At 51.5% G+C, this 23,950-nt stretch overlaps 1 protein-coding gene across 1 annotated transcript in view; it reads right to left on the bottom strand.

Moving 5' to 3' along the window:
- Window positions 1–23,950, bottom strand: part of NRDC (nardilysin convertase) — a 1,316,087-nt gene that overhangs the window by 448,676 nt on the left and 843,461 nt on the right. Inside the window, exon 19 of the mRNA XM_085602630.1 lies at window positions 4,726–4,777. Within this exon, the coding sequence (XP_085458756.1) occupies window positions 4,726–4,777 (52 nt within the window). The remainder of the gene's footprint in view (window positions 1–4,725; window positions 4,778–23,950) is intronic.

Raw genomic sequence — 23,950 nt, 5'->3', positions numbered from 1 at the left:
TGAAAAGCTGAGGTGAAAGGTGGAATCCGGTATGAAGCAGAGACTGTGGTGAAGGAAGGGGTAGGATAAAATGGTAGAGTCTGTGAAGTGCCGGTGGGGAGTGCCACAATGAGAGACTGAACGATTGTGATGAAATAGGTGACTGGGTGAGAAATGGAGAACCTCTGGCGAAAGGAGGGACAGAATGAGGGGAGAGATAGCCTGTGAAGTATCGGAAAGAAGTGCTAATAGAAGATTAGAAGACAGCAACATGCTGAGGTGGAAGGAGTCATCCACTAAGAAGCAGAGAGCCTCTGGTGAAAGGAGGAACAGTGTGACAAGGTAAAAGGAGGAACAGTGCGACAAGGTGAAAGGAGGAACCAGCAGTGAAGTTCCGATGGGAGAGCCATGAAGAAACGGAATGGATGAGATGGAGAGTGAAAAGGCTGGGATGAAAAGATGGACCGGGTGAAAAGCAGAGAACCTGTAGTGAAAGGAGGGACAGAATGACACAGAGGGGAGAGACAGCCCGTGGGGAGGGCCATTAGGAGAGACTGAAAGGCTGAGGTGAAAGGAGGAGTCCGGCAAGAAGCAGAGAATCCGGTGAAGGAAGGGGCAGGATGACCAAGAGAGTGGAGAGACAGCCATGAAGGACCATTGGGGAGCGCCACAAGGACAGCGTGAATGACAGATGAAAGCACTTCCAGCAGATTATACATACACGGGTGGAAAAAACGATGCTGCACCAAGCATGCATAGCCCGGTGTCGCTGGAATCTAGCACGGAGGTGGGGGAGCAGATAGATGAACCGTGTTTTTTTTTTTTATTAATTTCTTTTATTGTATTTAACAAAGTCTGCAAAACATTCCACATATAGATAAAGATACGCTGAAAACTTCTCAATGGGCATTACAGTGATAAATCGATTACACATTCGCAATTACTCCATCTCATCGTCTGATTCATGGTCTATGATTGGAGGAGTACATATATAACCTCTATAGACATTCCATTTGCTCCACAGTTTCCCCAATTTCCTGGGACACCCCCTATGGACATGCACAGCTTTTTCAGCAAACATATTCAGATCCATGTTGTTACACCAGCCAGTCACAGTTGGGGCCTGCGTTACTCCCCAGTACCGAGCTATGTTTCGTTTTGCCCCCATCATCCCCGTTATTGCCCACTGTCGGTCAACATGGATGAGGTCTGTAGGCTCCCATATGTTCAGAAGGCAGCACTTGGGAGAGAGCGGAACTGTACCTACACTGACTTCAGTGATGATGTCCATTACTGCTTTCCAATACGATGTGATCCCTGGGCACTCCCAGAAAGTGATATAGAACGTACCCACCTCTGCACAGTTACGTAAGCAATACTGGTCCGAGGCCCTACCAATCTTATGTAGAGTCACTCTTGTGTAGTAGGTCTTATGTAATAGTTTTAGTTGTAGAAGTTGTAGTTTCGAAGAGATCGCTACCTCCCGTGATGATGCAATGGCATCCTGCCAGTCCGAGTCATCCATGTCTCCAACCTCCACCTGTCTAGTCACTCGTAGTCGTGTCAGAGGGTCTGTCTGGTTATTGATGAGTTTCTGGTACGTGAGGGAAATTGCTTTTTTATGCAAAATGTCGGTCAGGAGTCGGTCTTCTAAGGGGGATGCAATCAGGGAGTGTATCTGTTGCTGGAAGTGATGTTTCTAGTGCGTGTTTCACCTGCAATTATCGAAACTGCTCCCCGGGGGCCATCTTGTAGTGCTCCTGCAGGTAAGTAAAGGTGACTACCTTGACCCCCTTCCATAGGTCCCCTATCCTGGAAATTCCTATCAGGTCCCATTTCTGAAACCCTTTACTATTTCCCAGGGTGCCCAGTCTACCAGCGTCCCACAGTGGGGTGTGTCGCGTAAGTTGATCGACCCATCCGAGGTGTCGTGTCGCTGCGTGCCAGACATGAAGCATGTGTGCAGTCGGCCCAGGAATCCCTTTTGTTTTCCTCTTATTATATAGCACCCTATTCATTCCTCCAGGTCCCAAGGCCACCCTGTCTAAGCGAAATGCTCGATCTGTATCCGGCACATGGAGCCATTGATTGATTGTCGTCAGTTGTGAGGCCCAATAGTATGGCCGGATTATCAGGCAGAGCAATGCCACTATCGTTCCAGCTCCTAACGAGTTTACACATGGCTATCCTCGCAGGTTTATTGTCCCAAAGGAGATTGGTAACTTCGGAGTTGATTGCCTTGAAGTAGGAGTCGGGCACACAGTATAGCGTGTTGTGCATATACGAATCGAGGCAAAGCCATCATTTTAAAAAGAGCCGCCTTACCCAGTAGGGTGAGCAGCAACGTCTTCCAGTGTCGGATTAACTGTGTTTTTGATTGGCGTGCCTTTTAGAAAAAAGCGGCCTGGAATATCTCAACTAACTGTTCGACGTTGCCTTTCATAGCCCACTTTTTACTTGCTTAGTTAAGTGCTCTTTAGAAAGCTTGTGGTTTTCATGCAGTAAACAACTCAGTGGAACAAACACAGGGTGTCTCTTGTGTCGCTGTTGTGCCTGAAAATTACCTCAGACTACGTGTCTAAGTCGTGTTTTGGTACCAGCTGCACGCGGGGCATGTTGTGAAAGTGCAACGGCTTTCAAGGCACATGGTAAAGTCCAGAGGACGTGTACACTGGCTCGCAAGTGTTTACACGATACGACTTGTTGATGCAGTGGTATCTCTCAGGCTTCGTTGTGCGTGCTGCATGCTCTACCTGATCATTGCTGACTACTGCAATTCTGCTAAGGTCTAATTTATCCTATTTTACTAATTAAATCTTATTAACCTTTATTTTAGAAACCTAGACATGGCAATTTCACAACCAGCAAAGTCCTGTGGTAAGAGTGCCTCCAGGCATGCCATGCACATCCCAGGAGGTGACAGATGAGAGCGCTAGAGGTTGTGCGAGAGAGGGGGAGCAGGAGGTGAGCCCGCGAGTGGTGCGCGAGCGCGCTCGGGAGAGCAGTCTTCACTTCTCAATCACTGCACTCGTGCTTGTGGCACGTCGCTGCTCCCTTCCGCAAGGTGGATGCCGCCACAAGCACGAGTGCAGTGCTTGGAAAGTGAAGACCGATGGCTAAAGGCCCTCCTAGAGCAGCGCATGCGCGCTGCCAAGGCGAGACCTAAAAAGGGGATGGGGAGGAATACAACAGGCTATCACACATCCTCCCAGAGCAATAAACGTAGATACAAAATGCGAAGTACCATATAACAGGTTCAAAAGCACTCTTCCTCTGCCTTTTTTCTTTTTCGTTTTTTAAAACCTGGAAGGTACGAAGAGTCTCTAGACTATCTGGTTTAGTATTACATCACTTGTCTATGTTTTGTAACTGTTATTAAAATGTGTGTTTTGCCCAACTGTTAATAAAAATTGTATCCCTCCAGAGGGCAACATTTAGAGTAGGGCTTACTTTGACTGGTCCTGATCAATGCCACTGGCCCAGATGGGCAATATGGCAGAAGCATGTTACCCATTTTGTAATTAAGGAGTTTAATGATTATTAACTCATATACGTTCCTCTCTGTTTTTAACCTTACTGCAGCTAGTACATCATAGAAATAAAATTGTATTCATACTAGGCTTAGGTAACTCTATACAATAATGTTTCCCTTTCTAAAAAGATTATTGGGACACCAGAATGACAGGTTTCTTGTGATCACAAAAATCTACTGTTGCCACACTAACCTCATAACTGTAACTGTCTAACTTTTCTCCTCCATATAGGTTTAAAACAATGGGGACCAAAAAACAGCAACATTTATTATTCACTAATGACCAGAAAGTCTTGGTGAATTACCTTCTTTTTGCTACCCCAAAAGTCACCCAGCTCAATGGAAATCAAGATGAGAAAAAAAGCACATTCACAATCATTAAATATAGAATTAGAGGTGAGTAACTATGGATAACAGGGATGTTTTTAATCGAAGGGTTCTGAATCGCATAAAATGTACAAGAGTGAATTCAACAGAAATAAACAAGTGCACGCCTGAGGATAGTCAAATGCCACTGTTATATCACATTCATAAACATTTTTGGGTTTTCACTGCTATGAGAGAACTGTAGTGAATAACACCTTTTTGAAAACTCTGTTCACAATAGCACAATTGTGGATGAGCATGATGTCACCAAACAAAAAGGCCAAATCCTTAAGAGATCTTTGGAGCAGAATGTAGAAAAAAGTCACTACATCTGTTAAATTGCATAAAGGGGACTCTTGCTGCATACACAGGTATCTGCACTTGTTGTTTGATTAAACAGTAGAACAATTAAAAAATGTTAGAGTCGATCATGAACGTGTTCCAGGATGCTCTAACTGGAATAAATATTTCTTAAATATACAATGCTTGCCATCCGTTATCGAAATCAGATAATTTTACTGAAAAGTCTTTAGGAAAGAGAAGTACCACTCCTCCTGAACTGCAGATGGTCTTACTAGCATTAATCTATATATAGGCCAATCAAGTGTATATAAAAAGTCTTTGTTGGACCCTTGTATCAAGCAGTCATAACTTCATAGAAGGAAGTACATTAATTTCTGCAAAGTAATTATTATTTAAATAAAGCATTTTTATTGCTGTCCCATCTCCATTTATTTGTCTAGTTCTATATTACATATGTCAAATGTATGCCTAGCATGTGACACAAATATGTTTTTTTCAGTATTTCACACTTCTGTTGGCAAACACAAAAAAAACAATGGTCTTACTTTTCTGGAGACTTCTGTATCAGGGGAGAAATCAGATGAAAACGTATATATGCTGAAAGATAAAATAATACGAAAACTAAGCCAATAGATATTTGTTCAACAAGAAATTATTTAAACCTAGAAGCATGTTTTTCATGAATTAGAATATATGCCGTTTTACGGAGGAGTTGAACATGCATACATTGGTATCCATACAGAAGGCCAATAAACAAAAAGTCAAACCATTATACTTCATTTTCTGGACCATCAGTATGGGCTTTTCACTTAAGTAAACGCACAAGTTACTTACCTTCGGTAAAGTATATACCTGTAAGAAACATTAGTTAGTTATAGATTCCTTACCTTAGAATTACCCCCAGGCGTCAGACTGGATCTGGAAAGTTTTTTCGTCAGCAGTACCTCTGCGCATTAAAAGGTGGCATCGGTCGGCTCCGCATCCGTCGTTGGCGTTCTGTCGCCAGGATGACGTTGCAGTAGCTACTTAGACGCCACCCTTGCGGGCAGACGTCAGTTCTGTACACGATTTTCCGTGCCAGAAACGCAGAGCCATGCAAGACTGACCACTGGTGCACAAAACTAGGGACCTTGAAAGGATATCCTTAACCCTAGAAATCAGTTTGCAGAACGGGGAGGATGGGTGAGGTGGTAAGCAATCCTTAACTAACCTACGTTTCTTACAGATATATCGTTACCAAAGGTAAGTAACTTTTTCATCTGAAAGAAACAGTTAGTTATAGATTCCTTACCTTAGAATAGACACCCCAGCAATACCAACACCGGAGGTGGGTCTGCGAAAAAAGTTCACACCAAAAAGTCCTGAAGAACAGAACGCCCAAAGAAGCGGCCTCTCTGGACTTGGCTGTCCAGGCAGAAGTGTCTCATAAACGTGAGCAGAGATGCCCACGTAGCTGCCTGACAGATGTCATTTAGAGGAACTCATTGTCCCAAAGCAGTAGTGGCTACCGTCGCCCTGGTGGAATGGGCGCGCAGCCCCACTAGAGGTTCCTTTTTTGCTACAGAATAGTAGGCTTTGATACACAAAACGACCCATCTGGAGTTGGTTCGGTTGTGTACGGCCTGACGTTTCTTGGCGCCCACTTAGCCAACAAAGAGCTGGTCATCCGCCCGGAATGGTTTGGTGCGATCCACATAAAAAGAAAGCGCACATTTTGGGTCCAGATGGTGGAGACTCTCCTCCTCTTTCGAAGGATGCGGAGACTGAAAAAAGGTGGGCAAAGTGATGGTTTGCCCAATGTGAAAGGAGGTGACAACCTTGGGAAGGAAGGATGGACGAGTCCTGAGGACAACCTTGTTCGGATGGACAGACAGAAAACGAGGCTTTGAGGAAAGGGCCTGGAGCTCACTCTCTTCTGGCAGATGTGATGGTGACAAAAATGCAGTCTTAGGAGTTAAAAGCCTCAAAGGACAGTTGTGAAGTGACTCAAAGGGAGCACACATTCAATAGGTTAAGACTAAGTTCAAGTTCCACTCAGACATAACGAAGGGAATAGGAGGAAAGAGAGGAATTATGCCTTTTAAGAAGCCATTTACAACTGGGGACTTGAAGAGAGAAGGCTGATCAGGAAGCCAAAGAAAGGCAGAAATGGGCGAAAGATAGCCCTTGCTAGTGCCCAGAGCAGAGCCCTGCTGGGCCAAAGAGAAGGAACAAGAGAACATCAGAAAGAGGGGCAGAAAGGGGATCCACAGCCTTTGTTGTGCACCATACCACAAATTTGTTCCACTGGCAGGCATATACAGTCTTAGTGGAGGGACGCTTGGCTTCCAAGATTACATCAAAAAATTCAGGAGGCAAGTCAAATGACGTCAACTGCCGCCGCTCAATCTCCACGCAAGGAGGTGGAGGCTGGACAGGTTCAGGTGGAGGACCGTCGCCTGCTGCTGCGACAGAAGATCCTCCAGAAGAGGCAGTCGGATTGGAGGATCGATGGCCATGTTTGCCAGAATCTGGAGCCACGAGAAAGAGTTGGGCTTGGTCGCGCTTGATCTTCTTCAGCACTCTGGGTGCAAGTGGTATAGGCGGAAAGACGTACAACAGACATTCCGCCGGAGACCAGAGGCCTCTGATCTCCACCTCTCCCATGTGGCCGCCCCATCTGAGAAGGGATACGTCCGTCACCACTGTATGCTCTGGTTGGGGAAGGGAGAGGAATCGGCCGTTGACCCAATCCTGGTTCGTGAGCCACCACTACAGTTGTCGTGCAGTGCCCTCCGAGATTAGTTACAATCGGACAATTTCCCTGACGTTGCGCCCACTGGAACTTCAGGTCCCACTGCAGAGCCCACATATGCCACCTGGCATGTTCGACCAGCAGGATGCAGGAGGCCATGAGGCCCTTCAGCCTCAGAGTCATTCAGACCGAAACGCGGGATAGAGGCTGAAAGATCAGAATAGCCAGAATATCTCTGACTCACTGTTCGGGAGGATAAACCAGAAACTGTGTCTCGTCCAGAACCGCTCTGATAAACAGGAGCTTCTGAGAGGGGTCAGGTGTGACTTTGGCACATTGATGGAAAACCCCAGCGAATGCAGGAGGTCGGACGTAGTTTGGAGGTGGGAGACAACAGTCTAGGCGAGCCCGCCTTCAACAGCCAGTCGTCGAGATAGGGGAAGACTGGAACCCCTGATCTGCGCAGGTGAGCTGCGACCACTGCCATCACTTTCATGAACACCCGAGAGGCGCTGATAAGGCCAAAGGAGAGCATGGTAAACTGAAAGTGCTCGTGGCCTACCGTGAACAGCAGGTAACGCCGGTGGTCTGGCAGGACGGGGATGTGAAAATAAGCGTCCTGCAGGTCCAATGCTACCAACCAGTCTCCAGGGTCAAGGGCAGACAAGACCTTTGCAAGCGTCAACAACTTGAACTTCTCCTTCCGGAGGAAGCGGTTGACGTTCCTGAGATCCAAGATAGGACGCAGACCCTTGTTATTCTTGTGCACCAGAAAGTAGTGGGAGTAACAACCATAACCTACTTCTGGGACAGGCATGCGCTCAATGGCTCCCTTGGCCAGGAGAGACGTAACTTCCTGTTGGAGAAGGCCCGGGTGATCCTCTGACATACGGTGGTACTGAGGTGGCATGGCTGGAGGGGTAGCCTCGAAGGGGAGGGAGTAGCCCCTTTGGACTATCTGCAAAACCTACCTGTCTGACGTGATGGTGCGCCAGTGGGGGAGGTGATGGCGAATCCAGCCGTCCACTGGCGTTTTATGGGCCTGAAATGTCAGACTAGTTAGACTTAAGAGGCTGCTGCAGAGGGGGGGTTGGAAGACTGGCCCACTAGCTGGCCCCCTGAACCACGACGGTGGTTCCCAAGTCCCCGGCCGCGTGAGGGTTGGGGGAACATACATCGGCCTGTGGCTCTGGGTGGAACACAGGGGGGCACCCTTCCGGAGTCTCGAAAGGGGCGAAAAGCAGACAGTGCACGGCGGCTGGAGAGACCCAAGGACTTGGCCGTAGCCCATGAGTCCTTGAAGCGCTCTTGAGCGTTGTCTGCTTTGTCGCCAAAGAGGCGACGGCCATCAAAGGGCATGTCCATGAGAGTATTCTGGACATCCCCAGAAAAGCCAGTCGAACTCTTCCAGGCAAAAACAGAGAGGCGGTAGTAGTGTTTGATAGATCGGACTTCAGTAATCAGTATACAATCAGATTGGGCAATGTGAGAGAAATTCTCATTTATCTTAATAAACACCAACAGAGGCAAATTCAAAAATGGTGCCACTAGGGGCTACAAATGCACCCTACTACCTTGGGTGCATAGACACATAGATCAAGTGAGATCGTGACTATGTGATGAAAATGAACAATACAAGTACCCCGGCACTCAGACGTAATAATTCTTTTACTTTAAGTCAAACCCTGTTAGGCAAAAACCATATTTCAATATAACACTGATTATGAACAGAGATGGATTCGTACAAAAAGGTTTGTGTATTTAATTTTGTCAAAACATAGAATATAGATAAAACATTCTAACAACACAGTTTTGAAAGACAGAAAACCATATAGACCCCTTAGTTTATCATGAGCTTGACAATTGAAGTATCAACTATGAAGGGTGTCTGTGGCTCTATGGTCTTGATCCCAAAAGCGCAACAGCCGACACGCGTTTCGTCACATGAGTGACTTTCTCAAGGCGGTAAAGATAATAAAATAGTCTCATGTTTTATACATATTAAAATAGAATTTTCTCCATATGAAGATGTTACTCTCATGGAGTGTACAAAGAATGAATTTGTGCAAAGAAGAAAAACGAAAATTGTGGAATATGAACGAGCAAGAAATACTATCAAGAACAGAAACAAGATCATGATACACGAGAAAAGGTAAAAACCACCAGAGGGCCAATATCATGAGTGAAATCAGTGAATTCAGAAAGACAATAATGAGTGTGAAATAGAAACTAGAGCGAGAACCCACTACCAAATAATGTGTAACCAGACCTGAATTACCATTGTGAAAGCAAATACTATGCTTGAGATCCAAAGTAATAGAATCATAGATCACTGACCTTATAGCAAGAAAAAGATGTTTTCAGCAATATAAAGACCTCTGTATTTTGATATCTGATGCTGAGAAGGCCACAGGACAAGCGATACTCTAAGATATAAGTGTCCAGGAAAGAAAACTAATATTTCAGTGAGCAGTTCTAACTATTTCTATGTCCAAATTATAGTATTGGTTAGAAACAAACGCTGCTCACTTATAATTTATGAAGGCAAAACTTGCCTATCCGATGATTCCAAAGATATATTGAAAAAAGATCCTAGTAGCCAAGAGAAACGCACGAAATTAAGATTAGAAAAGCCATTGACAACTAGATCCATTCGAATAATGAGTTTTTAACAGGGACGATGACTCCTTTGAAGCATGGATGACGGAGTTAGGAGAATTACTAGACTCGTTACAAATAGAAATATTTTCAACATTTAGTAAGTCTGTGAGGGTGTTATACTACTGCACTTAAAATATTGGGATGGCTTTTCTAATCTTTATTTTGTGCGTTTCTCTTGGCTACTAGGATCTTTTTTTCAATATATCTTTGGAATCATTTATTAGATGATCGTCCGGTCTTTGAGGTCATCGGGTAGGCAAGTTTTGCCTTCATAAATTATAAGTGAAAAAATTCCTTGAGAAAGTCACTGATGTGACGAAACACGTGTCGGCTGTTGTGCTTTTGGGATCAAGACCATAGAGCCACAGACACCCTTCATAGTTGATACTTCAATTGTCAAGCTCATGATAAATTAAGGGGTCTATATGGTTTTCTGTCTTTTAAAACTGTGTTGTTAGAATGTTTTATCTATATTCTATGTTTTGACAAAATTAAATACACAAACCTTTTTGTACAAATCCATCTCTGTTCATAATCAGTGTTATATTGAAATATGGTTTTTGCCTAACAGGGTTTGACTTAAAGTAAAAGAATTATTAAGTCTGAGTGCCGGGGTACTTATATTGTTCATTCAAACTCTTCCAGGCATAGCATCGAAGGGCTACCGATGTGGAAATCGTCCTGCCCAGAGAGTCGGCGGTATTCAGCCCACAACGGATGGTAAACTTCGCCGCATCCCTCCCGGCAGCAATAGCCTGGGAGAGCAATGTCCAGGCCTCCTCCGGACACTGAGGCAGCACCTGCGCAACTGTATCCCACACAGAGTGGCAACAATGGCCCAATAGACATGCGGTGTTTACCGACCGCAGTCCTAAGCTGGCGGAAGAGAAAATATTCTTCCCAAGATGATCGAGCTTCTTTGTTTCCTTTTCCGGTGGAGCGGTATGGAATGCACTCTTAGAGGTAGAGGCTTGGACCACCAAGCTCTCAGGGGTGGGATGTTAGGAGAGGAAAGTGGGGTTGCCCGGAGCCGGGCGGTGGCGTTGGCCAATCATCCTATCCACGGGAGCCCCCGTGTTGGGCCTGGACCAGGTGCCCAAAAAGACGACGCTGAGGGCTTCATTAAACGGCAGCAGGGGCTCCGGAGATCTCGCTGCCTGTTGAAGGACCTCTGTCAGGAGGTTAGTCCTGACCGCCACCGTAGGAAGCTCGAGGTTGAGAGCCTCGCTCGCCCTACGCAACACCACTGCGTATGACGCTTCCTCCTCCGTAGCCACGGTAGGAGGAGACAACATGCCATGGTCAGGGGAGGTGTTCAGACCACTGGCATCCCCCCCGTTTCTTTATCCAGTCCTGTTCACTGACCAACTGCTCAATCAGTGTCAACTGACCCCTCCCAGTCCTCCCCCTCGTCCTTTGGGTGCCAATCTGGTCTAAAAGGGACCCCAGGAGTGAATAGGGGCCCATAAATCCCACTCGGTGCCGGATCCAGCATTGGGCGATGACGGTCCGGGTCCCCATCAGGATGGAGGCCGGGGTCGACGCTGGCCGGAGGACCGACCGGCGTCAAATGCGGTAGCGGTGCCGGAGGAAGCGGCGCTGCTGGACGGGTAATAAGGTCAACCGGCGCTGACCCAGATCGAGGCCTGGATCCAAGGGTGGCCTGCGGCGCCAGGGCACCCGGGGAGAAGGCCTAGGCCCCCCAACCGAGTCCGTGGGGCACAAAGGTGCACCGGCTGGTTCGGTGGCGTGCATCGCCTCGTAAAACTTACGAAGCTGGGCAGGAGTTGCTCCGGGTCCCGGGAAGGGAGGGTAGCACGGAGTCGACTCTTCATTCAGGTTCTGCACGCAGAGCCGCGGGAGGGTCACAGCCCACATTCCTCGTCGCGTCAGCCGACCGATGGGGAGAAGTCGAAGAGCGATGATGCTTCTTCGACTCGTTCTTGTGCTTCGACTTACCTGACCCCGAGTGCGAAGACTTAGACGATTTAGAAGAGTGGTGATGGCTCCGTGACCGGTCCCGGGAGCTCGAACGGCGCAGAGCTGACTGCCGGCGCTCAAGAAGCTTTCGGGACCACTCCCGCAAAGCCTTTGGAGCCATGGACCGGCAGTCGGAGCACGACTTGGGGTTGTGGTCGCGCTCCAGGCAAAAGAGGCACCTGCAGTGCGGATCCGTAACCGACATCAGTCGAGAACAAGATCAGCAAGCCTTGAAGCCGGGCATCCCTACGTGCACCAGGAGTAGTAGGACTCAAAAGACATCGACAAAAGTCGCTCAAAAAGTTCAGTTAAAAAGTTACTGGAGGTACTGCTCTCTCCGGATCTGCACTGGCTGGTGCGGAAAAAGAGAGCTGACAACAGCGTGCGCGGGCGGCATCTAAGTAGCTACCGCGACGTCATCCCGGCAACACAATGCCAACAACGGACGCGGAACCTACTGATACCACCTTCCAACGCGCAGAGGTACTGCTGATGAAAAAAAATTCCGGATCCAGTCCGACGCCTGGGGGTAATTCTAAGGTAAAGAATCTATAACTAACTGTTTCTTTCAGATGCAGTCCTTAACAGCAAGGGTATTAGGCTCGGATGGTAGTGGGGTCAATCACCTATATTGAGTCAAGAGAGCACTTAACAACATGCCAAGAAAATACTTGGGGGGTCATACACCTTATTAGCATTTGTTCGGGGTATAATGTGGGTACCCAACGAGAAGTGTCAGCACAGTGGTGGCTGAAACACCATTTGACCTCAATGATCGAGCTTTACAAAGTAATGTCCAACTAAAATGCACTGCAGCTGTGGAAGTGGAAACGATAACATCAATACCTGCCTGGGTCCCGGAGATTGGGGACCTGGTCAGAGAGAAAATAGTGGACAAGAAAGTATTTTGACCATCTTACAGAGCGCCTGTACCTGTCCTAGCTGTTGAAGGAATCAGAACTGCCCTACTTCCACCTATTGCTGGCTGTCGAGACAAAAGGTTTGTCTCAACTGATCAGATCAAACCACACTATGTGGCTGATTCTCAACAGTAAGCCACGTGGGCTCCTGGGTAGCCACCGCACTCCTCTCGCACAGAAAGTTCAGATGGACGTTTTAATAACAACTGAAGACTCCACTTTTCAAAAAGAAGCTGTGAAAGACAATAAAATGATGCTTCTCCCTAATGAAACAACTACAACTGTACAGTCAACAGGTACAGAAATTAGGGGCATGGCCAAGATGGCAGCGAGTGCAGACGCATTGTAATCAGCTCTGCGTCAGGCCTGCCAAGAATCCTGCTCTGCTGGTAAGCCGTGATCACGGACATCAGAGCCTGAAATGCCCGGCCAGCTGAGCGGTGGCCCTGAGCTGCGGCGTCTTACCTGCTGGCTGCAGCCCGGCCTCGTGGAGTGCAATGCCAGCGTGCGGGATTGCGCTCGTTCCCAACGGCAAGCGCCCACACCCGCAACTTTTTTTGTTCCAGATAACCCTCCCACAGATATCACAAGTCCGATTCGATTCGCTCAAAACTCCTATATCTGAAGTGGAGATCTCCGATTCCCTCAAACAGATGGCATGCCATCTGAATTGTATACGACTTACTCCGAACAATTTACCACCCATTTAAGAGCCATGTACAGAGAGGTGTTCGAATGAGGGAAATTGCCACCCGCCCTCCGTGAGGCGCTATTGGTAGTATTACCAAAGCCAGGCAGGCATCGAAAAGGCATTTGACACTCTAGAGTGGCAATATCTACTGGCTGTGTTGGCAAGATTCAGCATGGGCTCCAACTTCCTACGGTGGGTAAAGATGTTATACACAAAGCCACAGGCCAGAGTCAAGACAGGCCGTTATCACCTCACCCTCTTTTGAAATTCAACGTGGACCGAGACAGGGTTGCCCTTTATCGCCCATTATTTGTGCGCTGGCCATGGAATACCTGGCATGCAAGCTCCATCGGGTCCTACACTGGGGCCTACAAGTGCACACGCAATAGCACATTGTTTCTCTTTATGTGGAGGCACTAATTTATCTGCGCTGACAAACCACAGTTCTACAGGAATTAATAGAGCTACTGGATTAGCATGCTCAAATATCAGGTTTACGGGCCAACTGGACCAAATGTACAAGTTACTTACCTTCGGTAACGATGTATCTGGTAGACACGATTCTAACCGCAGATTCCTTAACGCAGAATTATCCCCAGGCATGAGACTGGACCCGGAAAACTTTCTAGCCCAGCATCCCTGCGCGCCGGGGGGGCGTTACCATGCGTCTCCGCCCGACGTCTTCCGTGGGCGTGACGTCAGCGAGGTCACATAAGCCCCACCCCGGCGCGCTGACATCAGTTTGCTTCGTAAAACATTTCAATGCCACAACGCGGAGCCATCATAACAAAACTGAGGAGAGCATGGGAACAGTGTGCGAAAAAACCAGAGAAACAAAATAGGGAGAAACAAAAGGTGAGGAACAGCACCAGTTGGCACCAAGGCACCATAAGGCTACAACAGCAAGCCAGAGCAGGAAAAGAGCAGAGCACCACTCTGAGGAACAACTGAGCAAGCCAAGGCGATAGCACCAGTTTGCACCAAAGCACCATAAGGTCATAGCAAGAAAAGCACAAAGCACCACTCCGTGGAACCACCGTGCAAGCCAAGGCAAGAGCCATCCTGGAGGCACAAGCATGTGAAAGCGCCGTGACAGAAAGAGAGAGGGCCTGCAACCACAGGGTGAAGGGCCACAAGCCCGAAACAGAGGAGCAAGAGCAATCCATTCCCAGTCTACACTGCCAAGGATGGCCATAACCCCTGAAAGGAGTAGGAGGACAAAGGGCAGGCAAAAGACTCCCCAATGAAGAAGACCGCAAGGGAATCAGAAACTCTATCAACAGAGGGAAAAGAGCAAAAGTAGGCCCTTACACTGAAACCAGCTGGAGGGATGCCCGACGGGAAGAAACCAAAGAGGACACCCACCGAAGACAAGCCACCCAGAGGAAGGCAACAACAGAAACCCAAGCAGAGGGACCTCGCAGAAAGGGGAGGAAGGGCGGGTCGTGAAGGAATCTGCGGCTAGAATCGTCTCTACCAGATACATCGTTACCGAAGGTAAGTAACTCGTTCATCTGACAGAGACTACTAGCCGCAGATTCCTTAACGTAGAATAGATACCCTAGCCATACCCAGAAGGGAGGAGGGCCTGCGAGAGAGCCTCGCCACCAGGAGAGACACAGGGTCCCAGCAGGGGACATGTCACAGGGACAAGAAGGGAAAGGCCAGGATAACCAAAGCCCAACCAAAGGAGAACCGCCCAACAACCCACAGCGGCAGACAGCGCCCGAAAAGCCCCAAGGAACACAGGGACAACTTCAAACCCCAGGGAGAAGAGGTAGAACCTGAGGCAGGGCCCACTGTAAGAAGTACGTGTTACTTACCTTCGGTAACGATGTATCTGGTAGAGACGATTCTAGCCACAGATTCCTTCACGTAGAATTATCCCCAGGCTTGAGACGGGATCCGGAAACCTTTTGCCACAGCATCCCTGCGCGCCAGCGGGCGGGGCGATACCACGCGTCGTCTGCGTACGTGACGTCAGCGAGGTCACATAAGCCTCACCCCGGTGCACCTACATCAGTTTTCTTCGGAGAACTTTTCTGCGCCGCAACGCGGAGCCACCAGGCAAACTGTGGAAGCAGGGGAATAGTGTGCAAAAGAGTAGAAACAAAGAATGGAGACAAGCGACACCATAAGGAGCGGTGCAACACTGCAGCCACCAAAGGCAGGGGCGGAATAAAGAACAGAGCAGAGACCCGAGCAGCCACCCTACCAGCATGTAACCGCCCCCCCCTTCCCCGGAGACAGGGAACATATGTAAAGGCAGGACACCTGTAGCAGGCCTACAACCCCCACCCTGAAATAGGGAAGGGGAGCCAGCCCCAGAACAGACAGGACAACAACAACCCTCCAAGCCACCCCAGCACAGAGGGCAACCATCCTTCAAGGAGCAAGGGCAGGGCATGGCCAGGTGACCCCCAGACAGAGGACGGCAGAGGGACAGAGAACCCCAGCAGCAAGAGGAAGGGAGGGAGGGGCGAGATTGAAGATAAACCCCCCCCCAAACCTGGAGCAGCCCGAGTAGCGGGGCACAGGAGCACCATAACCACATCCTCCAGAGAACCAAGGGGAGGAAGGAACAGCAACAAGATGGAGCAACCCGCCAAGAGCAAAGGAATGCACTCACAAGAAACACAGCCTTCCACCAGGAGGTGAGTGCTGAGACCAACCCACGGGTCCTCGCAGAAAGGGGAGGAAGGGCGGGCCGTGAGGGAATCTGCGGCTAGAATCGTTACCAAAGGTAAGGTAAGTGATTGAGACTACTAACTGCAGATTCCTTCACGTAGAATAGATACCCTAGCAATACCCACTGGAAAGGAGGGTCTGCGAAAGGACCCCCCCGTCCCCCCCCCGCCCCCCCAAGCCATAACAGGAAAGAGGGTCACACAGGGGACCAGACCTGCGGACTGGGTAATAACCCCGCCCCTCCCATGCAAGAGGAGCCCCCCACAAGCAGAACACCACCGACCCCAGATGGATGGGGGAAGAAGGAAAAATAAAAAGGGGGGGCGCACACTCACGATACAGGAATCAAGGGCCAGGCCAGAGAGGCTGAAGTACCCCACACCCCTTCAAGGCAATAAGCTTCCCTCCAAAGCCAGGGGGAGAGCCCAGAGGTCCCAAGGAAACGAGGGAAAAGGAGGCGAAGCCACACCAGATGGAAGGCAACAGTTCAAACAGAGAGGCACTAACAGACAGAACAGAAAAAACAGCCCAGGGCCCAAGGAAGACCCGAGTGGCAACACCTGATATGGGAGGGCACAGAATTATCCCAAGCAGGGAGAAGAGGAAAGGGCCAGACACACCCCCACGAGGGGCCGCGCACACGCCGTTAAGAAGCAAAGCAACATACAGAAACGCCACGGAGAACAGGCACCAAAGGGCCACCAGAACTCCCCAGCAGAGCGCAAGCTGTATAACAGCTACCACTACCCCACATAGGGTACGTTAAGTCCCAAGACATGGGAGCCCTCTTTCCGCAACAGAGGAAAAACAAAAGAGCCACAGGGAAAATACCCCGCGAACGGCTTGACAATCAGCCCAAAGAAAACAGAAGGCCAAATCTCTGGGCCAAGTCTGCGTAACAGTTCTAGCAAGAAACACAACGAACAAGGGTCGTCCAGCAGCCAACATTGCCAAAGTCCCCACAAGAAGGACTCCATGGCCAGAAAAAACACTCCACCGCAAAAGCGACCGTTCCAAGAAGGACCAGAACCAGCTCAACTCCTTAATCACTGAGAAGGAGGAGGAGGAGTATAAGGGGAAGGAGGACGGAGCCCCGCCAGGAACCTTTGGATGGTGGAGTCAGCTGGGGCATGGAACAACAGGCTACCATCAAACGGGAGATCAATGAGCCGTTCCCGAATATTTTCGGGGAAGACGCCGTCCCGAAGCCAAGCATGGCGACGGAGAGCGACGGAGGAAGCCATGGCCCGGCCCGCCACCTCCGAGATGTCCAGAGTGGAGTGAAGGATAAACGCCGTTAGCTCCCAGCCATCCAACGGATGACGCCGTAAGTCCGCCTGAAGAGTCTCCTGAGGAGGTGCGGACCCCAAAGACTCAACCGAGTCCCACAGACAAGAGGAGGCCCTAGCCAGGACACACAAGGGGTTCAGGGCCCGTAGGGCCACACTGGTCGAGGCAAACATGTTGCGCCCCCAAGAGTCCAGCCAGCGGGTCTCCCGGGAGGGCAGAGTCAACAGCGGCAGTAGGGAGGGAAAGGCAGTCCGCAAAAGAGGACTGGCGAAAGAGGGGTGGAGGGAGAGGGACACGCAGGGTCACGCGGCGCTGATGTAGAAGGTGCTGAGGCACTGGATCCCCAGAGGCAGGACGCCTCCAAGCCCCCGTCAGGGACGAAAGGAGCGAACCCTCAAAGGGAAGCAAGATCTCTCTCCCACCAGAGCCCTGGTGGAGAACCTCCACGAGATGATTCGTCGGAAAATGAGCAATCGGGTCACCCATGCGCAGAATATTCACCGCCGTGGACACCGTGTGAGCAAAGGCCGCACCCGCCTCTGTAGGGCTCCGCGGTGGAGAAAGTAGCTCCTCCGTGGGCACGGCTGCAGACTAAGGCAGCCGCCCCTCAAGCCAAGCGGAACGGGCAGGGGCCAGACCTGGAAGGTAGGAGGAGCCGAGTAATGGGGGACCTGCCGCTCCTCCGGCGAACGGCGAAGCCTCAGAAACGGCAGAGAGCCACCCTTTGACCATGCCGGTGAAAAAGACACCACTCGGCGGCCAGTCTCCGGGGAGGACGACACCAATATGCAGGCAGCCTCCGGAGAATAGGGAGCGTCCGAAGACGAATCCGCAACTTGACGCCTGTCAGGAGCCGTAGAGTCCGCCGCCTGAGGCAGAGCGGTAACACCAGCCTGCGCCGAAGGAGACGCTGGATAGGGCTCCTCAAAGTCACACTGCGCCGGGGACCGGAGCGGGCCGGAGTCGCATTAGAATGGCGCCAACTCGACCTCCGGCGAGGCAGCCGCCTGCATGGAGGGACAAGAAGGACCAGGGGAGTAACACGAAGCCCTCCACCAGCCTCGGCCCAGTAAACGACAGAGGTGGTCCGGCGAGCCATGTGGTGCCGCCAAGGCCGACCCAACCTCCGACGAGGCAGCCGCCGGCGCGGAGGGACGACAAAGACCCGGAGGAGGGCGAGGGATTCGCGCCCAACCTCGACCCGAAGCGGGACGAGGAGAGTCCACCGACCCCTGTGGCGCCACCCGGTCCAGCAGCTGCCAGAGCCGTAGTGGCATCACCTCAGCCTTAGACATCTTATCAAGGGACCGTGAGGGGCTCGGGATGTGACCCGAGCCCCGGCGACCTCACGCGACACCAAAGGGTCTCCCGCGGGAGTTTGCGGCGAGGCAGAGAAGCCATGGTTTGAAGGAGGGAACCCAGAGAAGCCGCACCCCAACAGCACCACATCCTCCAAGCCTGGATCCGACCCAGTCGGCGCCGGGGCCGAAGCCACCGGTGGAGCCGCGGAAGGCCCCGCGCAAGCAAGGGAACCGCTGACGCCCCAGGAGGGGAAGGAGGAGACGCCAGTGAGGCCTGCAAAGCCGCCGCGTATGTCTCCATCTGGACTCTCGCCGCTCCATCACCGGGAAACGGTGGGTAGGAGGACACGCAGGCCGCATCACCCGCGGAGAGTCTACGCCCCCGGCAAGCCGAAACCCGGCCCCCGGGGACAAACTGCGACACTTACCCACCGTGGAGCGACGCTCTCGCGACATCAGGGAAGGGCGATGACCACGGCCATATCTGAAGCCGTCTGCCGATCGAGGGGAGGAGGTCGACCTGAAGAGACGCGCCGAGAGAAGTTTCATGCGGCGCTCCCGCCGCGACTTCGGCTTCAACTGTTGGTACCCCTCACAATCCATGGTGCAGTGACCCTCCCTCAAACACCACATACAAATGTGATGAGGGTCCGTCGCCGACATAAGACACCCACACGACGTGCAAGCTTTAAAGCCCGAAGGCATTCGCACACTGTTCCACCAAGAGAAGGACAATGATGAAGAAAAAAGGGCCCGAAAGAGGCCTGTGGCAAGGCCGGATCCGCGTTGCATGCGGAAAAGGAAAAAACTGACGTATGCGCGCCGGGGTGGGGCTTATGTGACCTCGCTGATGTCTGCGGACAACGCCTAGGCAGAGTTGCGTGGTATTGCCCCGCCCCCTGGCACGCAGGGATGCTGTGGCAAAAGGTTTCCAGATCCAGTCTGATGCCTAGGGATAATTCGACGTGAAGGAATCTGCGGCTAGTAGTCTCTATCAGATAAACATACACAGTGACAGAAAATAGCTGAACACACCGCAGCCACAAGCAGCGGACAATGCAGGAACAGCTTCACTGCCAAAAGCGCAAACAAAAGAAGAAAGGCACAGTCGCGCAAAGCCCCAGCGGAACCAGAGGCAGGGGCACAAGGGAATACATCAAAGGCCACAACGGTGGATTAGAACAAGCAGGCCTGCACGGGCATGCGCAGCCAGCAGCAGGCAACACCACGGAACGGCGCACCCAGGACAAGCCAGATGCCAGCCGAAGGCAGAGGTCAGGAAAGGCCAGGACACACTCCAAAGGAGGGGCCGGTCCAAAAACACACACACACACTGACCACAAAATAAGTGGCGCCAGGTAGAAACGGAGGACGGACCAAGCCGTCCACCAGAACACAGAAGCCGAGGAAAGCCAGTCCCCCCCGGAACACCAGTCAGAGGACCAAGCCGAAACACCGGACAGAAGTGCGGAACCGCCACAACACGACGCCACAGGCGGCAAGCCAGACTGGTCTAATGATATAGCGAAGAAGTAGAAGGATGGACCTGGGCGCAACGCAAGCTGCTTCAAGACAATCTGCAAGAAGATCGCACCTGCGACTTACCGTGACGCCACGGAGAGCAAGGAGCTGAAAAGGGCGACCACACCTCCCTAGCACATGACAGAGCTATACAATAGCTACAATTACCCCACATAGGGTATGATACGTCCCAAGAACATGGGAACACCTCTTAGGAAAAAACTTCCGCAGCAGATGACAAACAGAAAGACCTGCGGAGAAAACAGCAGACAGCTTGCCAATCAGCCAATAAAGAAGACACAGAAGGCCTAATCTCAGGACCTACACGGCTTTACCAACAGCCAAAACCACAAGTCAAAAAAGGGCTGGACCAGCAGCCAACAGCAACAAAGTGCAAACGGAAGGACCCTGAAGGCACACCAACCACACAGAACACACAACCGGGGCTACTAGGCCCCAGAAAACAACAGGAGAACACCTCCCAGAACACAGACCGACATCCAAGGTTACTGAGGAGGAGGAGGAGGAGGAGGAGGACGAAGCCCCGCAAGGAACCTCTGAATGGCAGAATCTGCAGGGGCGTGAAACAAAGAAGGGCAAGTCAACCAGCCGCTCCCGAACGTTCTCAGGGAAAACACTATCCTTCAGCCAAGCAGAGCGATGGAGGGCTACTGAAAAAGCCATGGTGCGACCAAGCACCTCAGAAACATCCAGAGTCGAATGAAGAATAAACGCCGCCAGCTCCCAGCCATCCAACACATGGTGCTGCAGATCAGCGCAGGCACCCTCCTGAGAAGCGGAAGACAGAAGGGACTCCTCCGAATCCCACAGGCAAGAAGTGGCTCTGAACAACACACAAAGCGTGTTGAGCGCCCGCAAGGCCGCACTGGAGGAGGCGAAGATGTTGCGCCCCCATGAATCTAACCACCGTGCTTCCCGTGACAGGGGTGACAACACCGATGGCAAGGAGGGAAAGGCAGTCTGCAAAAGAGGGCCCCTGGTAGAAGGGTGGAAGGAAAGGCAGACAGGATCATGCGGAGCAGGACGGTGGCGGTGCAAAAGCGGCTGGGGCACCGGGTCCCCCGTGGCAGGATGCCCCCAGGTCCCCAAGAGAGAATTATGGAGCGAAGTCTCAAAGGGAAGAAGCAGCTCCCATCCACCAGAGCCCTGATGGAGAACCTCCAGCAAATGATCCGCGGGGAAAAGGGCAGTCGGGTCGCCCATGTGCAAAATCCCCGTAGCCGTGGAGACAGCCCGGGCGAAGGCAGCACTCGTCTCCTTAGGGCAACGCGGTGGTGAGAGCAATTCCTCCGTGGGCAACGGTTGCAAGCTAAGCCGACCGTCCCCCAGCCCAACGGGAGGAAGGAAAGGCCAAGACCGGAACGGGGTAAGGTTGACGACGAGTTGGGAACCTCAGGCGCCTCCGGGGAAGACAGAGGGAGCGGGTCGGCGAAGAGCCGTCCTTGGAAGACGCCAGGGAAAAGGCCACGATGCAGCATCCCGTCTCCGGAGAAGAAGAAACAAACAGTTGCCGAACCTGTGGAGAAGAGGGGGCGTCCGAAGACGAATCAACGACCCGACGCTGGCACGGCACCGTGGAGTCCGCCACCGGTGTCAGCTCAGCGTCGACCGGCGCCAAAGGGGACGCAGCGACGACCTCTGCCACGACACGCGCAGCAGGAGAACGGGGCGGGGTCGTTGCCGGGGCGGCCAAAGAACGGCGCTGACTCGACCTCCGACGAGGCAGCTGCCTGCGGGGAGAGACGAGGGGCACGCCCCGGCCCCTAGCCAGCCCCTGCGGTGCCGCCAGCAGCCGCCAGCGCCTGAGCGGCATCAGCTCAGCCTTGGACAAGGCTGCCTCCTGCCCAGAGGACCGAGGGGGACTCGAGGACGAGCCCCAACAACCTCGCGCAACACTACAGGGACCCCCACAGGGGTTGCGGCAAGGCAGAGCCGCCATGGCCCGAAGGAGGGAACCCCGTAGGGCCGCACCCAGACGACACCACATCTCCAGAACCTAAAGCCGAAACTGTCCGCGCTGGAGCCGCCGGCAACGCCACAGAAGGCCCCGCACATGGCAAGGGATCCGCAGACGTCCGAGGAAGATGAGGAGAAGGAGGAAGAGCCAAAGAGGCCTGCAAGGCCGCTGCATAGGCCTCCATTTGGGCTCTGGTTTCCCCCACGCCGGGGAACGGCGGGTAGGGTGGCAACACGCGGGGCCGCACAACCTGCGGAGAACCCGCACCCCCCACAGGGCGGGGACCGGGCCTCGGACACAAACTGTGACACTTACCAACAGGTGAGCGATGCCCTTGCGGCATCGGAGAGGGACGATGTCGGAGACAGAAGCGGCGGTTCTTGAACCCTTCTGCGGGGGATGGACGCGGTGACGACGCAGACCTGGACATGCGGGCCGAGAGGAGTTTCGGCACTTTGGCTTCATCTGCTGACAAGCCTTGCAGTCCGTGGAGTTGTGGTGCTCCCCCAAACACCACATACAAATGGGGTGTGGGTCCGACACCGACATCTGGCATGCGCACGTCTTGAAGCCCGAAGGCATTCGCACACTGTTCTCAAGAAAACACAAGGCGTAAAGAACAAGTTACTTACCTTCGGTAACGATGTATCTGTAAGAAGGAATATGCTACTTACCAGTATGCATCTGTTCTTGGCATGTAGAGCTGCAGAGTCACACACTGAGGATAAGATCGCCATCTGGTGTTGGGCTCGGATGATTGCAGGTTGTTGTTGTCTTCGGAGAAGCCTTTGGTCACGAGGTTGGTGACTCCTCCCCTGGACAACAGTGCGCATGGGCATCCACTCCATCGGCAGATTGTTTTTCGCCATGTTGGGAAAAGATGGAGTATATAGAAAAGAAAGAAAGGATGTCCATGTGTAATGTCTAAGTAAGACGGATGCTGGAACAGATACAGGTCCCGGGGAGGCGGGCGGGCGTGTGTGACTCTGCAGCTCTACATGCCAAGAACAGATGCATACTGGTAAGTAGCATATTCCGTTCGAGGCATATGAGCTGCAGATCACACACTGAGGATAGATTATATAGCAGTGCTCCCCTTAGCTGTGGTCGCCTGTATCCGTTGCAGCAGTTTGAAATAAAGTTTTTAGGACAGCCTGGCCCACGGAGGCCTGTTGTTTGGCCTGTACGTCAACACAATAGTGTTTAGTGAAGGTATGCGTGGTAGACCATGTGGCTGCCTTGCAAATGTCTTCTAAGGGAATATTGCCTAAGAAGGCCATAGAAGCCCCTATTTTACGCGTGGAGTGCGCCCTAGGGGGAACTGTGAGTGTACGTTTAGCCTTGAGGTAGCATATTTGGATGCATTTAACTATCCACCTGGCTATTCCTGATTTGGAGATCGGGTTGCCTTTGTGTGGTGGCGCGAAAGCAACAAAGAGTTGTTTTGTCTTTCGAAAAGGTTTTGTTCTGTCGATGTAATAAAGCAAAGCTCTTTTAACATCTAAGGTATGTAGGGCCCTTTCAGCTACCGAGTCTGGATTTGGGAAAAAGACCGGTAGTTCTACTGATTGGTTAAGGTGGAAAGGGGAAATCACTTTTGGAAGAAATTTAGGGTTTGTTCTAAGAACCACTTTGTTACGGTGTAGTTGTAAGAAAGGTTCTTCAAGTGTAAGGGCTTGTATTTCACTTACTCTGCGCAGGGAAGTGATTGCGATAAGGAAGGCTACCTTCCATGTTAGGAATTGCAATTCACATTTGTGCATAGGTTCAAATGGGGGGCCCATGAGTCTTGTTAGAACCACATTGAGATTCCACACTGGGGCAGGTGGCAATCTTGGGGGAAGAATCCTTTTGAGACCTTCCATAAACGCTTTGATGGCTGGTACCTTAAAAAGGGACAGGTGTTGCCTATTTTGCAAGTAGGCTGCCAAGGCTGCTAGGTGTAATCGTATAGAGGAATACGCTAGGTTGCATCTTTGCAAGTGTAGTAAATAGCAAATGATGTT

The sequence above is a fragment of the Triturus cristatus genome, chromosome 4_2 (assembly GCF_964204655.1).
Source record: "Triturus cristatus chromosome 4_2, aTriCri1.1, whole genome shotgun sequence".
NCBI classification, from domain to species: Eukaryota; Metazoa; Chordata; class Amphibia; order Caudata; family Salamandridae; genus Triturus; species Triturus cristatus.
The sequence above is the reverse complement of the archived record's forward strand: the minus strand, read 5'-3'. Positions and strand labels throughout refer to the sequence as shown.